Genomic DNA, 16,906 nt, shown 5'->3' with positions numbered 1-16,906 from the left:
AGCTGTAACTTGCCATCAGTCTAAGGAAAACAGTACTAGAGTCTCTGGGAAGCAAGGAGAAATAACAGCATTTGACACCTCTCACTGTTTTTCTGTGTGCAATGCACCGAAACGTGAGTCAGAAGAATTAAGCTCTGGTTTTGTTAAGTCTTCCTATTTTGGGCAACCCACATATTTTTTTCTGGGATAGGATTAATAACAGCTTATCTCGCTGCGAGCTTCTTAAAATATTAGTTCATTAATATATGTAGAGCTTCGTGAGGTTCCCAAGTGGAAAGCAATCTGTAAGGCGGAATTTTCAAATGAACAATAAAATGATTCTAGGAATTATAAATAATGTAGAAAGTGGTTTTGTAGTAAGTTGTTTTAATGGAAGCATCTGTTTCAAAGTCTAATGGTAATAACTATCGCTTACCTTTAGCAGGTGTTATCACCTCTCAAAATTCTTATGAGCACAAGGAACTATTTTTTCACTCTGTAACATCTGACACTAATCAGAGACATCAAAAGTTTATTTCAGTGTAGACAGAGTTAAAAGTCTTAAAAAAGACAGCTTGTCCTAGATCCATTATAACTTATAAAAATGTTTATTTTGAAAACAACAACAACAACAGCAACAAAAAACAATAAACTTTAGATTTATTGTCATCTCATGGTAATTTATTGCATGTTTTCTTCCTGTCTGGAAATATATATAACAAGGCATTTGGGAAATGAACAGAATGAACTATAACTCAGACATTGTTGTGGTTACCTTGTACAGAATTCATTCTTCTGTGCAACTTGGAAATATATAAAATTTCAGTTCTCTAGGCATGTATATTCGTGATTCCACTAGCACATAAATCTTTTGCAAACAGCATTAAAGAGGTGTTTTTTTTTTCTTTTTTCCTTCTTTACCAGAAATTGGAATTTGGATTATGAAGAACTAACTCAGTTACAACTGTCTTTCTTAATAGGAAGCCTGTAGTATATAACTTCCTCCTTAACCCCAGGGAAATGGCATACTCTAAGGACATCTCAGGTTTGTCTCTTATATTTTGTTCTGTCAGGAAAGCCCAAGAGGAAATGATTTCAGAGCTCAGGCAACAGAAGTTCTACTTGGAAACACAAGCTGGGAAGCTAGAGGCCCAGAATCGAAAATTAGAAGAACAATTGGAAAAAATGAGTCATCAAGACCACACTGACAAGAACCGCCTGTTGGAGTTGGAGACTAGGCTACGAGAGGTGAAAACTTAGGTTTAACCTTCTAGACAGACGTACTTGAATGTACTACATTTTGAGTATTACAGTGAGAGCTTAACTCAAGTTGTCCTAGTTCTAAAATACAATGGTATTTTAAATTGTATTTATTTTGAGCTGGTAATACTATATTTTCCCAGGAGTTAAAAAAGATTGCTTATTGGAAGGAGCTGAGAGTAAGTATTCAGAATTTATCTGAATTTTCAGATGATCATGTTTTTTTCATACAATATCTGTACAACATCATTTAACTAGAATGGATATGAGGTAGAAAAAAGCTGAATTAGGCGCACTGACCAGCTTGCCTACAGACTTAATGGTTCGGTTTGTACTTTATTGTAGAACAGAAACCAAGGGACACAAGAAAATATCTTTAAGAAAATAGGAAGCATGCTACTTTCTGCATGATTTTCAGAAGTTTTCTAGAAATGTAACAGTAATAGAAAAATGCATTTTGTAAGATTTGTGAAGATTTGTGGTTCATACTTTGTTTTTAATTTTATATCAACCAGTTTGAATCCACTCTAAATCTTCTTTTACCTTCTCTAATTTCACTCCACTGGTTTTGAGCTAAGAAATCTTATCTTTAGCTAAGATAAGATCTCAAATCTCATCTTTAGCTAAGGGGATTGGGCGACCAATGTACGTCTTTGACCAGAAGTTGTATAGAACTCATATAAGCTTTCTGTCAGACTTTTGCTGCATCTGCAACACAGCAGACAGATTTACATGCAGTAGCAGACAACTTGAAGAAAGTGCTAAGGTTTGCAATTCATTTTGAGCACTGAGATCTGTTCCGCTGCTTGTTCAGTTCTGATCCATTTCTGGAAGCGATGTGTTTATGAACGTGGTGATATTTGCCTCAAAAAGATCTTCAAAAAAAGCCATTCAAGTAAGCCTAGAGCTAGCAGATCTGGTTGATATGTTTAAAAAGAACTTGAAGGGAAAGTGAAATATGCAAGGAAATTGAAAAATGTGTGCATTTGCATAGATATAAAGATTGGTGAATATTTATTCATTTATTCATAAAGATTCCCAGATACAGTGTTTTAAATTTTAGTTAGGGAAGAGCACCACAAATTATTTCAACTTGCATTCTTTTTATATTAAAATCGACTGTGTGATATTGTGTCTTGTATCCTTCTTTTTATTTCAAAATATCATCTTTTTTTTGGCCTTTTTCAAAGCAAACTAGTAGTTTTTAGGTAGCAGACAAAGCTGTATCCTTGATTTTCTTTGACTTAAGCAATCTGTGAAGATGTGATTTTGAGGTAGACATTGTCATGTTACCCTAAAGTGAGGTTTGAAATGAGACTACATTTCCTGTAATTTCTCAGTTTCCACATTAGCAAGTCATATTTGCATGCATTTTTTCCTCCTTCAGGTTAGTCTAGAGCATGAAGAACAGAAGCTGGAACTGAAAAGGCAGTTGACAGAATTGCAGCTGACTCTCCAGGAGCGCGAATCCCAAATTACGGGGCTGCAGGCTGCACGGACAGCCCTGGAGAATCAGCTCCGGGAAGCCAAAACTGAGCTAGAGGAAACTACAGCTGAAGCAGAGGAAGAGATTCAAGCTCTCACGGTGAGCCCTAAAACTACTGACAGATTGGAATTATGTAGGTGCATGTTTCATAATAAGGTTAATATTGATTTATACTTCTTAATTTTTAATTTTTAAAGCAGGACATGAATTGTGCCTTGTTACTGATAGAGGCAGGAATGACTAAAATGTCAAATTTCATCTTATTGCTCTTAACCATATGACTGCTTCCTAGTGGTGATTCATTAGTGCCAACATTGATTGGTTCTTTGCAAGAACATTATTACTTTGTGATGGAGTGAAAGTTGCATCTGTAGTTGTTATTGCTAAGGATTTTCCTGCCCAATTTCCGTATTTAAATAATCTCTCATGAGTTTGAAAGTACTTCATGATCATAAGTACTTTGATTACTCTCTCTCAATTTTCCTGCTTTATGCTTGCCTGAAAGAAACAAAATTCCTAGGAAGACAGTATTTTAACACCCCGATCTTATTATGGTGCTTATTTGATTAAAACTTGTCACGCATAACTTGCAGTCTCTCGTCAGCTATGTGAATGATACAAAAGAAAAAATGTCAATTAAAACTCCTCCTTATTTTTTCCTCTTGGTAAATGGAATGCTAAATTATATGCTGCTGCTTGCTGTCTCTTGACTACAAAAAGATGCTTTCAAACTGCTCATTTCTAAGTAATATTTTCTTCATGATGGGTCCCCAGGGCTGGGGAGGGAGGGAGTAGGAGACGTAGGTGACCCACTACCGTGGCTGGTATCTAACCCTACTGAGGCAGCTGTCTTGATGACCTTCCAATTGTGTCATGTTGAAGTTTTGAAAATAAGCATTCTCTAGCTCTTGATGGAAAGAGGATGCTGTTGGGCAGGTGGAAGGGAGAACCCTTCACTTGGAGTTATTCTAAAGCAGGTACCTGCTGGGAAAGTAAGGCAGCAACATCTAAGCTTTAGAATAACTGAATAATACATGACATCTGTTTCTTTTTTGCCCAAAATGGAGGTGATCCCCTTCCAGCCAAAAGCTTTGCATACCAACTGCTATCACTGCTAAGGAGATCACAATGTCCTTGGTGTCTTTACCTACACCACCAAGGAAACAGATGAGTGTATATGACCTGTGTTCACTGAGTTATGCAATTATTTTGATGAAATAGTAGTGCTTTTGAACTGACTTTTGTAGGAGTGAGGTAGAACATCTCCAGATCATTTAAGTCTGGTTTAGTGAGCTTGGGGTATTTATGTCCTTGAGTATTTTTATAGACTTTTTTTTTTATTTTTCACATTGCCTGTTGTGGTAAGATAACTTTTCAGCTCTCACATTTGACGTCTGCTATACAATTTTTCCTGTTTAGTCTCTTGGCTACAAGGAAAATGTTCTGAATGAAGAAAGGTGGCTGAATGTGCTGGTGCTCTAGCCTTTCATTTGCTATGGGCTGAGATAGCATCTGAGATTAGACACTTGTTAAATCAGTTGGACAGTCTGAATGAATTTGGAGAGAGGCCATGAGGCTGAAACAAGAACTTGTGCTTTATCATGCTTTGCTTGTAAATTAGGAAGTAAAATGGTGCATGCAATACTGCTTTCTTTAAAACAAGCGTTTGCATTTTTCAACATTGGGTGCTGTCTTCCAAAGAATTGATTATTCTATTACTGATTCGTGGAGAGGTTCAGGATTAAATAGTACTTTATGGTACCATATTCAGGATATTCAGGATTCAGGAGGATTAGCAGAGCTGTTTGGGGTAGCTTGCATGGTATTTCATTGCAGTTTTTCTTTGCAAGCATTAACCACTGCATACAATTTATTTTACATGAAATGCAAATCTGGACATGGAAGTGAAAACAACTCAGTTTTAACGATGTACAAGCTTCACATTGAATTGATATGTCTTCTGGTGACCATTTAAGATGGAACCTTTTACATAATTCAGTTTGTGGGTTTGTACATTGGTCTAAAGTAGTTCAGAACGGGGAGCATGAGCATATTTTGATTGAGTAGGATGTAACTTTTGCTAATCAGTTCTTTGCAACTACAAGTGCTTTCATAGCCTGTAGCATATGCCTTCCAAACTTTGCTTGCTGGTAGATTGTTCTGCAGTTTGTTTAGCAACAGCTGTTGGATTCTAATTCTAATGTATGAAAAATTGATAATTAACTTCTTACCTCCTTTAGGCACATAGAGATGAAATCCAGCGTAAATTTGAAGCCCTTCGTAATAGCTGCACAGTGAGTATTAAATACGGATCATTGAATTATTTTGAAATTAAGGATAAGAAAGCAAACAATTTATTCATTTACTCCTTGATGACATTAGATCCTATGTAGAATTCTGGCTTCAAGGAGTTAGCAGGAGTTAGATTGATTGGATTCGATTCTTTTTAGGCTTCAGGTAAACCTCAAATTAGAGGTTTTCTTCTGATTATGAAATTGATTCTATTCTTCTTTTTGGAGAAGAAAGTAAATTAAAATATCTCATTGCAGTGCAGCTAATAAGAATGGTGTAGCAGCTGCAAAAAATGGTTGCGGGTAAAGATTTTTTCTGCTCACAAGGAGAAGAAAAGATCTACCTGTCCAAATCCTGAGCTGCCTTGTAGATCTAGGCTAGAGTGGAAGAGCAGTCACACTCCTCTGAGCTTTACGGAGGTCTTCAACAGTTTGAAGAGAAGAGAAATTTTATGAAATTATGAAATAATACACTGCCATCCTATTCAAGGAGCAAAACGGACTGAGGATCTTAACTTGTACTTTCTGCTGCTTGAGATCTCTTGCTATTAGATATTTTCTACATTTGATTCATCCATCTAGGATGGATGTCCAAGGGGTTGTCTGTGACTAGGGATTCTTGCAAGTTGAGACTATCTTCAGACTTATTTGTAATACCTGATGGAGAGCATCTGTCTTCCAGTGATGTGAGTTATAGAAATGTTCCAGCTACAGTCCTCTGGATCAGCATTGGCTGCAGACCTCTCCCAGTTTCTTCTACCCTACCTTGTAAGCAGGGCTTAACTGCTATTTTTTTTTCTCTCAGTCTTAGTTGTTTACCAAATTTCAGTATTTTCCTCAAAAATAATTTTCCATACAGGATTAATGACAGATTCTAAACAGGTATCTTGCATACAAAATTCTATCCTACAGAAATAACTTTTCAGAATAGGAGTTTCTGTTTTCATCACTTGCTCTTTAGCTTAATGCTCAAGCAAGGCAATTCTTCTCTGCTTATAGAGCACACTGATGTGAAGAAAAGTAGAGTTTACTGAAGAGCAATAACCGTCATGAAAAAGAAATTCTTCAAAAGAAATTTACTCTTTTCACTTCTCAGATGGATCCTCTAGCTCCATATATGTTATCATATATCTTACATCTACAACTCTCTTCTTTCCTTGTTTTGCCTTGCCCTTCCTTCAGATTGACAACTTTTTTCTAGAAAGTGCTTATGCACACACCTCCCTGCAGGCAAAATCTAGTCACGTGGGAAATCTTACAGCTTCTTTTCACTACATGCCAGGCTGCCTTTCAGAAATTGTAATTCATTATTTGGTAGCTCTTGGCTTTGTAAATGTGGCCAAAAATCTCCAACAGTTAGGAGCATCGCGTAAGATTTTGAGGATGTTGGGAGCTTTGAAGGTCCTGCATGAAAGGATTTCTGAAAGTGCTGAGCACTGTAGGTCCTTCAGTGGGATAAGCGGGTTCATGCATCAGAAGTCCTCATCAATAAGAAATTAATGATATGGTTACTAAATGAATAATACATGCTCATCATACATTCTCTTTGCAGCCCAGGAGAATGCATATATAATTCAATTGACCATGGATGGAAATTTGTTTCTTCTGTGTAAGAAGAGATTCTGGCTGTCCATCTTTTTTACTGAGGAGATAATCATGTGTTGACAAGGAGGGATCAGGGAATGTTTTTTTGTGGTGCCTTCATTACATACTCCTATCTAACAGCAACCAGAATGATTCAGGCTTCACTTTTTGGTGACCATGTGCTTCTACTTGCGAGTGATTAGAGCTTATGTTCATTTTAAGATGAGATGACACGTCAGTGGAATAATTCTAATGTGCTTCTGTTTATGCAGTGTAAATAAGTGGGCTTATTCTGTACCAAGTTCTCAAAATACAACCTTTCTGAGATGAAGCAAGTTCCTTGAACTGTTCTGGTAAACTTCGGTTTAAGATTCATTTTGATTTAGTATTATGGACTAGTTCAAAACATACTGAGAATAATTTAGATGATATTAGACAGAAATATTATTGAAATACCTAATTACTTCAGTACTTTTCTTAGTGTTCAAAAGGCATTCGTCTATTTTTTTTAATATTCTTCTGGTTCACTAGCTTCTCACAGGTCACATTTTCTGTATACCGAGTATCACACTTCAGATGTGTGTCTACTTTTCCTGCACCCTCATTGCCCTTCTGTCTTCCTTTTTACTGAGCTCTCTGACCCAAGACATTTATTACATTCTGCTTTTTGTCCGCTTTAAATTGATTATATTTTGGGGTTCATAAATAAAGACCATATTTATATGGTATATGGTATATTTATATGGTCTTGCTTTCTGCCTTGTTTGTGAATTCATTTGCCCTGATAGCTCCGTATTGTATTACCTTGTGACATCTTTCTTTTATTAGGAGTCAGAAAATATTAGGTTTTGCTTTCTTTGACTGTCAGTTGTAGAAGAAATTATTGGATAAAAAGCAATATCTTATCCTAATCTTCCCACAATGATAACTCATCCAGCAAATCTGTTGAGGGGGAAGGACAAAGTTTCTACATTTAAAGAAATCTCTCAAAAGCATAATCCATATGATCCACTTGACTTTTAAATTTAAAGGGCGATCAGAAAAAAAAACTTAGAAATAAAGTGCATTTTCTTAAACAAGAAGATTAATATTTTTGTCAGACTGATAACCAACTGTCTCATAATACTGGCTTATTTTGGGTTTATTGATGTATTTGAGGTAAAAATACAACTAGATTGATCTCAATAGTTGTAGAATTACTTCTAAAAGAAAACATTCACTAAGCAGGTGGTAGCATCTGTAGAAATTTAGAGGAAAAAAACAGTCCTATAAACTCAACTTAGTAAAATATTATAGCTGTTTCAAGAAAGAAAGAATCACCCGACTTATTCTTGCAAGTGGAATGGAAGATTTTAATATGATTTAATATTTTTTCTGGTAAAAGAGGAGTTCCATCTCCCCCTCCAGATTCTTCTGTCATCATCTTGTGCTGCAGTCTTTATTGACATTATCACACTTGATTCTACCCTCGTGCTATTATTGAACACTTGCCTGTGAGAGTCGATGTTGAGTAGTTGTTGCTTTGAAGCTGCAAGCCCTGTAGGCACACATGAAATTTTCCTCATACATGAAGTCCTGTTGATTTCGTTCTAATGTCATGATTTCACACTGGCTCTTCAAGATGTTATACAGAATAAAACTTTCCATAGTCTTGATAATTAAAAAAATATGTTTGAAGATGTATTATATATTTTGATGCTATAAAAATTATATTTCAGAGATCTTGCCTGCTGTATTAAGGCTAATGCCCAGGCAAAAACTTTTGTGTGGCTTAGTTAAATTTGTAACAAAATATATTGATTGTTGATCGTGAGGGGAAAGTTATCCCTAATTCTCATTTAATGGAAATTGTGATGATTGCTGTCAGTTACAGGCTTAAATGGAATTTTCTAGTTTTGTGAAGCAAGGCAGAACGTCTGAGACTTTTTGGAGCATTACTGAGGTGTTGCTGTGTCTAATGGTGTCTTTCTCCTGGACATTGTCATCATCATTACTGGAGAATGAGGTTTATAGTTGGAAGATGTAGCTTGTCTGCTTTGGACCAGGATGGAGGAGCAGCGAAGGTTCTGTTGGGATGACAGGGTGGTGTGGGAAGGAGAGGAACTTGGCCTTTCAGTGTCCTTCTGCTCTGCAGCTGTTAAGGAGAGCACTGTCCTCCCCTCAGGCTAAACCTTGAAAACTTTTTGGAGGTTGGGATCTCCTGGTAAAGCCACAGAAATCATCCAACTACGGCAAAAGGAGGGAAGTGAGGAGCTGGTTGTTACGTATCAGTCATACAGGTAGCCATACAAGACTGGTATCTCTCTGCTGCTACGTACTTTAAGATGTCTGGTATTCTGTCTTCTTCATGGGAAAAGTTCTGGGTCTCAGGTCTAAATGTGAAGAGGTTATGGTAAAGTGAGACTGCTGCCTGGTCTACTTATTCCTCACACTAATTTGGTGAAGTAAGATAGCTGTTTTCCCCCATCATTTTACTTCTTATGGCTAGCTTTCTAGGAAGGATTAGTGTGGGGGCGAGGGGCAGCAAGACTGGGATGGAAGTGGTATGGAACTGTGCATCAAACTGGAAATTTGCCTTAAGATTGCACTAAAATTTGTATTAAATCGCAAATAACATGCTGCTGATAGCATCCTGAAGCAGTAGCCTTGCCTGTGTCTGTACGTTCTCCTGCACATGTGTTGGTGACATCTGAGAAGAGAGGCATCTTGATGAAAGATCTGAATAAGGTTATGGAGAACTTGGAAACCTGCAGTTAGTCGTATTCTAAAACTGCTTCATTTCTTCATTTCTCCTATTGCTTTGTCTGTGTTTTTTGATACATGGAGCATATAGATTACATTTTGTAATTTAAAACATCATGGTCCTGAACCCTTGATTACTCAGATATTTAATTTGTGATCCAGGCCTGGAGAATTGTGTAGGCCTAGCAAAAACAGCTGTCAATCTGCAAAAATCTCACAATATAGAAACACTTAGGTGGTTTGAAACTGTGAGTTATGGGGAGGGAATTGTGCTGAATGCCTTTTGCTCAAGAGTTGTTCTTTATCAGTGTAATGATAAGTTGTGTGCTGAGATGTGTCTTTTAAAGAGTAGTCATACAAGGTTAGAATGGTCTTGTTAAGCTGTAGGGAATCCCTTAGATTAGAATCCCTTTGTGTTGACAATAAATAATCCCTTTGTGTTTGGAATCCCTTTGTGTTGACAATAGACATGGGTAACAGGAACTGTCTTTCACCCATGGGAGAGTCATTTCAGGTGGACTTATTCTGCCAACAGTTTAAAAATCAAATTCTGTTAATTTAGGTTTAAGAGAGGCATGGTAGAAAGTTGCCAGTACATGCCTTCCAGAGTCTTCAAAAAGAAATGTTTGTCATCTTTCCTGATAGCTGAGTAGAGCTGTATGTTCTACTGTGTTAGATATTTAAATCTTTCTCTTGAAAAGGAAACCAGGACATCTAAAATTGAATGTGTGGCCAATGTTCTGGGATTTGAATTTTTACCACTTCATATGAAGTGCATTGTTCACTTTACGGCAAAAATGCCTCTTGAACATCACTGTAGTAGTTTAATGTGAATTTTATTGAAATTTCCAGTTACTGAAGTTCGTTTTATTAAGTGGTTGTCAAGATCGTGTTGAAGTTTCCTTCTCTCTCCTGATATGATGAGTTTGCTTTTGAAATAGCAGGAAGGTGCAGATATTCACCCATCAAGTTTTCATGGGCTTTCATTCCAAAAAATTATAAGGGAATGTGACAACAGCACACTATTGCTGATATTTTTCTTTACTTTTCATTTAAAGTGTAGAGTATATTACACTAATTTAACAAGTGGATGTTTACACCTCATTAAAAGCAAGGCTACTGTTCTTGTTGAATTTTCACAATTTTCACAATTTTCTATCTAGTTTATTGTGCTGCCAAACCTTCTTTCTTTATATATCTTATTCTGCCATCCATAAGGCTGTTGACTTTATAGACTCTATTTCTCTTTTTTGTTTGTTTTCTGCTTTCCTTGGCTACATATAGTGTCACTTTTAGTAATTTAAACAACTTCTAGGCAGACTTTAGATTATTCTTTCTCCACTACAGCAGCGCCTCTTCTCCCGTTTTGTTAAACGTTGCACTTCAAAAATCTTTGTGAGAAGAATTAGCCGAATTCACCTAAGAGTAAATCAAGGCAAAAAAACCTAATGTTTCAGCAAAGAGTGCAGCCAGAACTCCCATCTCCCAATGCCAGAACTCCCATCTCTCAATAGGTGTGACAATTCTCTCTCAAATAATAAAATGATTGTAGTACATTGGTACGCTAAAGCAAATTAATAAATATTTGGGCTATTTTCTATAAGAAACAGAGCTCTGTTTCTATTTAAAGTACATTCTTATGCGTATAATCTGCAATTACAATATTGCTTCTGTTTAAATTTGGGAATTAAAAAAAAAACCAGAGGAATGCCAAGTTGTCTACTTGTTTGGCAATAAACAGTTCTGGGAGAGGAGACTGCTTTTTCAAGACATTGTACTCGCTCACAATGTAATCTCATTTCTTTTTGCTTTTAGGTGATTACGGATTTAGAAGAGCAGCTGAACCAGCTCAGTGAAGATAACGCAGAACTGAACAACCAGAATTTCTTCCTGTCCAAACAACTTGATGAGGCTTCAGGGGCCAACGATGAAGTTGTGCAGTTGCGAAGTGAGGTTGACCATCTCCGTCGAGAGATCACCGAGAGAGAGATGCAGCTCACCAGTCAGAAACAAGTAAAACTTCATACATATCCACGGGTCGCAATTAGCAGAAAGGCTGAAAATTCTTTTAGCTCTCTAAATTCTTTTGAATTCTTTTATATCTGGAACAAATACGTGAATATTCATTCGTATTAAGAGCGGATATGCTTCAGTGAGCATTTATTCCATTTTGTAATTTATAACTCTTTTTCCTAGAATAGTTGAATGGATTGAAATTTTTAGTATTTCCCTTGGTATTTTTAATACCAGGCAATGGTATGGGGAATTTGTGTACTTTGAAGCTATTGCAACTTATTCGTTTTATCAATTCCTAAATCTTGATAATGAGTAGAACTAGAATCTAGATATTGAAGTAGAACTGACATTAAAAGCAATCGCAAGTGAATGTATGGAAGCCTTGAAATAAATGAGTTCTGATTTACCAGCTTATGTTTGCTGCCAATTTACATGTACTGTAATTCAAATGATAAGGCTGAAGCTTAAAGTGTATGCTTGATGTGGGATGTGAGAATTGATAGGAGGATTTATTTTTAGACGATGGAGGCCTTGAAGACAACGTGTACGATGCTGGAAGAGCAAGTAATGGACTTGGAGGCCCTGAACGATGAACTCTTGGAGAAAGAGCGTCAGTGGGAAGCATGGAGAAATGTTCTAGGGGATGAGAAGTCCCAGTTTGAATGTCGTGTTAGAGAGCTGCAGAGGATGCTGGATACTGAGAAGCAGAGCAGGTTGTCTTCTCCCCCACCCCTTGCCTTTTATTAACTTGTACAAAAATGCTCTGTAGAATATAGTATAAAAATTATATTTAGAATAGGATATGGGAGTTGGAGCTAAATATAAATTCTTTTGATGTACTTCTAAAAATGGTGCATCAGTTAATAGATGTTCACCAGTGATACTGTTCTTTACATTTTTGCGCATGTGTGATTGAGGGGAGAATGGTATCATTGTAATTTAAATAAATGGCTTGATTTCTTAACTTCTACTTGATCATACAGAAGACTAATACTTGCTCTTGATACTCTGGATCTTGCAATTTTCAGGCTCTAGTTTTAACAGGGTTATGCAATATAAAGCGTTGCAGCAAGCAGTCTGCCTTTATAAAGTAACATCTTGAATTTCAGGCAAATCCCTGAAAGAGTTATTGATGCCATTGTGAGATACAAAGAGGACAAACCCAGAAGAGCGTTAGGTAACACTATTTTCCATTTTAATACAGAGTGCGAGCAGATCAGCGTATTACTGAATCTCGCCAGGTGGTAGAACTAGCTGTTAAAGAACACAAGGCAGAGATTCTAGCTCTCCAACAAGCTCTGAAGGAGCAAAAACTCAAAGCTGAGAGCCTTTCTGACAAGGTAAGTGACTTTAAACCCAAAGCTTTTGAAATGAACGGAGATATTTTCCTTTTCTAGAGATGTTACTTGTAGAATGCAGTCTTTACAAGATGCTAGAGTGAACTAAAAAAAACTTGGGACCACAGAATAGAGTTTTCTCTCCAAGTCAGACATCTCAGATTTCCTTCTAAGTAAAACGAGAGCAAAAATCAGTTCATGGTGTCTGGGGCATATGGTAGAATCTGTTAACTTGATGTCCACATTTGAGCAATAGCATACCAAAATTTTTTGTTTGTTTGTTTGCTTTTTTTTTTTTTTTTTTTTTTTTTTCCTCATTATAGCAAGTAGAGAATAATTGAATCATTTTTCTTTTGGGCATGCCTTGTGAACCTGGATTTTGAGATTATTGAACTTTGTTAGTGCTCTGTGGCGTTCTGACTGTCTTCCCTACCTGCCTAGCTTAATGACCTGGAGAAGAAGCATGCTATGCTGGAGATGAATGCACGCAGTTTACAACAGAAGCTTGAGACAGAAAGGGAACTCAAGCAGAGGCTTCTGGAGGAGGTAACCTTGGAAACTTCAGAAGATTCCACATCTGAAACCAAAGAGTTGTGTGAATAGTTTATGAACTAGAAAATGAGCGTTGCACATCCTTCCTTCTATTATGTAATTGAGGAGAATCGATAAAGAATTTATTCTTTTTTTTAATTAAAACTTTGCAAAATGAATGTCTAGGCTAGTAAAAGTGAACTGCTCGAAAGAAGGTGAACTGGGAGCCAAAGGTGACAAGCAGGATGGACCAGGGCTTTGCAGTCAATGAGCACAGTTCCCCCGTAGCTGAACAAGAGGAGCACAGCAGGGTCTGGTGGCAGTACCCAGATTCAGCCAGTGGCCCAGTGATCATTAGAGAGGCTTGCAGTGACAAAGCAAGTTCCAGCCTCTGATAGGGCAGGTCAGGACCAGCAAGGTCTATGACTGGGTACAACATGTCTATAACACAGTTCTGGCACAGACCAAGGGTGAGGGCCAGAGTTTAAAAGCATCTCTGGAGGCAATAGACAGAGGGTGCGTGGGGGGAGGCCCCAGATGAGGCTTTTCACAGCTCTTTCTCATAATTTAGCTGTGCTCGCAGAAGTCTGATCCAAGGTTGAGCAGTCGCACCACAGCAGTGAGACTAGAAATCAGGCAGCCAAGCCTGGGCAGCAGGGGAAAGGGCTACAGAGGGGGATTATAGGGAAGAATGGTTACGGACTGGAGAGGGGCTGTTGGTGTATCCCAGGTGCTGACAAGTTATCCCAGAGCTGACAGCTCCATTATGCTTCACAGAAAACTATTCTGTCTTTTGGTTCATGGTACATGAATGTTAGAGGTTTTTCAGGATGTTTCTCATACAGGTAAAATGAAGTCTTGAAGGTGTTAGTAGTTTATCGTGTCCTCTTTGCTTAGTTGAACACCAAGATGCAAACAATTGGAGTTAATTTTCCTTATCACATATGACTGCTAAAGAAACAGGACTTTATTCTGGTTAGTAGGAAAGATCTCTTTTACAGGGAAGCATTGGGTGACTTGTGGTGAAAGTGTAGAAGGCTTGAGAAACCGATGTCTAGAAATTCGTGTATCTATGTGCAGTCTAACAGTTGAAGACTAAATTTTTAAACAAATGACAAATTACTTGAATATATTGTTGAAAAAGATGGTCTTTCTGGGAATTAATGTAAATATATTGCATAGAAATATTTATTTAGGGATAAAGCATCCTGAAGAGAAGGAGGACTTCTGGGATATTGTAATTTTTCAGCTGTTGAACAAATGACTTTAGTTTTGAGTTCTGAAATGATGCTTGCTTTGCAAGAAATAATATTGTGTGATAGCTTTTGTTTTAAAAAAAGAAAGCAAACACCTTTGTTTTTCTCTTAACAGCAGGCAAAGCTGCAGCAGCAAATGGATCTGCAGAAGAACCACATCTTCCGCCTTACTCAAGGTCTGCAAGAGGCTCTAGATCGAGCAGATCTTCTGAAGACTGAAAGAAGTGACCTGGAATATCAGCTGGAAAACATTCAGGTGAGGGCGAGGAAGAAGTGGACAATGCTCTGTGGTCAGTGCTTAATGTGAGGCTTGGAGATCTGACCTACTGATTGTGTGTGACATTTCCTTATACTTTTTTGTTTGGTTGGTTTTGTTTAGTCCTGTTTTGCAATTGAGTCAATCTGGGGTTTTTTTGTTTTTGTTTTTCTATTACTGGGATGAATTTTCTTGAGTATCTGTATGTGGTTCACAGGTTCTCTACTCTCATGAAAAAGTGAAAATGGAGGGCACTATTTCTCAGCAAACCAAGCTCATTGATTTCCTGCAGGCAAAGATGGATCAGCCAGCAAAAAAGAAAAAGGTGGGTGAGAAAGGTTTGAGAGGCATAGAGTTAAATGACTGATCAGTTTGTGACTTAGTTATGTGCTGTGTATTCAAAATATTGTGTTTTATCTTTCTTTTAATGTTTAACACAAATATGTTCCCATTTAAGAATGTTCTAAGTCACTAAACACAGCTTTACTGGGCAGAGTGTCTTCCTTGTAGCCTTTCCAGTATTTTGTCATTCCTTCAGAAGTTAAGTTTGAACCCAGTAGTTACACCTCCATGAGGCTCTAAGCACTTGGGATTTTAAACATGCAAATATTTAATTATTTTTAAAATGGTAAGTATATATGTGTGTATGAACATATTGTGTATCTAAAGTAGTTGTCTCATAGTTGCAGCACAGTATTGATTAGTCAGGAGATAATGGCTTGTGACACATCTCTTTCATAAGCCTTTCTGTCATTTTGAATTAAGTCATATAAATTAATTTTAACCCCATATTTTAAGATCCTCTGTTTAGTTACTCTCGGAAATTCAAGGTATGAGTACTTAACAGGTAATGTATTAAATGAATGTGTATCTCAACATTTTCTTTCCAGTGTCAATTTGAACTAAAAAATCCATCCTTACATATATCAAAATTACCATTAGGCCCTCTGGCCGGGCTGCCACTAGCTAGTTTCGCTTTGCCTAGATGAAGCCATCTCTTACTAGGAGTTAGGAGTTGTCTGTGTGTTTCTGTTGCTAGGGCCTGTTTAGTCGGCGGAAAGAGGACCCTTCTTTACCCACACAGGTTCCCCTGCAATACAATGAGCTGAAAGTGGCACTAGAGAAGGAGAAGGCTCGTTCTGCTGAGCTGGAAGAGGCTCTACAGAAAACACGCATTGAACTCAGATCAGCTCGTGAAGAAGGTAGGGGTTAACAGAAAAGGTGAATCTGGAGGAGACGCACGTTTTTGGTTTGAAAATGCGTCTTAAATAGTGGCCACTGTAACAGTAACATATCTTATTTAGTCCTTATCTACTGATGTGAAGATTCAGTAATGCTGCACATTTGTTTGCATTTGTAAACATTGCATGGTTATGCAGAACCACTGCTGTTTACCAGTGCTTCATATTGGTTATGTTAATGTGCTGTGTTTATCTCATCTGTAGCTGCTCATCGGAAGATAGCAGACCATCCTCATCCATCCACGCCAGCCACGGCCAGGCAGCAGATCATCATGTCTGCCATTGTCCGCTCTCCAGAGCATCAGCCTACTCCGATCAGCCTGCTCGCTCCACCCTCCAGTCGTAGGAAGGAATCCTCCACACCAGAGGGTAGGTTCTTTGGGGTTATGAACTTCTCTGTTCTTTTTTGGAATAAATCTACTACTTATTTCAGTGCTATCTTTTTTTTTTTTCTTTTTTTTTTCCCCCAAATAGCTATACTTGGTGGCATACAAGTATTTCTGCAGGTCTTCTGAGATGTAGCTAGCATGTTTGGAAGCTGGTGTGTGGAAAACTGGGGCTGGAGAGTTGATTTCAAGAACAGATTTTATCAGTATAGGAGTAATAGAGGATAAATTTGGGATTTGATTTAAAATTCTCTATTTGGTTCATTTAATTTATTTCTGAACATTGAGGAAAAAATTAATAGCAGAATGTATTGTTTTAAAACTGTTTTCCCTCAAGGGTATGTTTACTGTAATTTACTTATGCATTGGTCAAAAGGTCTTACAGATCTTTCCTTAGCAAATAACACTTTCCCTTGTCTAAGGGCAGAGTTGTTCTCCTGCTTAAGTAAAAAGGCCTTTGTTAGACATAAGAGGAGGATATTAGATTAAATAGGCATTAGACATGCCTTAAAGGATAAACTTTGTTCATAAACAATCAACA

At 37.4% G+C, this 16,906-nt stretch overlaps 1 protein-coding gene across 1 annotated transcript in view; it reads left to right on the top strand.

The window, feature by feature from the left end:
- Positions 1 to 16,906, top strand: part of CIT (citron rho-interacting serine/threonine kinase) — a 66,365-nt gene that overhangs the window by 35,029 nt on the left and 14,430 nt on the right. The window contains exons 21-31 of the mRNA XM_026037843.1: positions 1,053 to 1,227; positions 2,627 to 2,824; positions 4,966 to 5,019; positions 11,158 to 11,355; positions 11,878 to 12,071; positions 12,563 to 12,698; positions 13,137 to 13,241; positions 14,598 to 14,738; positions 14,956 to 15,063; positions 15,778 to 15,940; positions 16,184 to 16,348. Of these exons, the coding sequence (XP_025893628.1) occupies positions 1,053 to 1,227; positions 2,627 to 2,824; positions 4,966 to 5,019; positions 11,158 to 11,355; positions 11,878 to 12,071; positions 12,563 to 12,698; positions 13,137 to 13,241; positions 14,598 to 14,738; positions 14,956 to 15,063; positions 15,778 to 15,940; positions 16,184 to 16,348 (1,637 nt within the window). The remainder of the gene's footprint in view (positions 1 to 1,052; positions 1,228 to 2,626; positions 2,825 to 4,965; positions 5,020 to 11,157; positions 11,356 to 11,877; positions 12,072 to 12,562; positions 12,699 to 13,136; positions 13,242 to 14,597; positions 14,739 to 14,955; positions 15,064 to 15,777; positions 15,941 to 16,183; positions 16,349 to 16,906) is intronic.

This window comes from Nothoprocta perdicaria, unplaced genomic scaffold (assembly GCF_003342845.1).
Source record: "Nothoprocta perdicaria isolate Ctin4 unplaced genomic scaffold, notPer1 scaffold_2, whole genome shotgun sequence".
In the NCBI taxonomy this organism is placed as follows: Eukaryota; Metazoa; Chordata; class Aves; order Tinamiformes; family Tinamidae; genus Nothoprocta; species Nothoprocta perdicaria.
The sequence above is the reverse complement of the archived record's forward strand: the minus strand, read 5'-3'. Positions and strand labels throughout refer to the sequence as shown.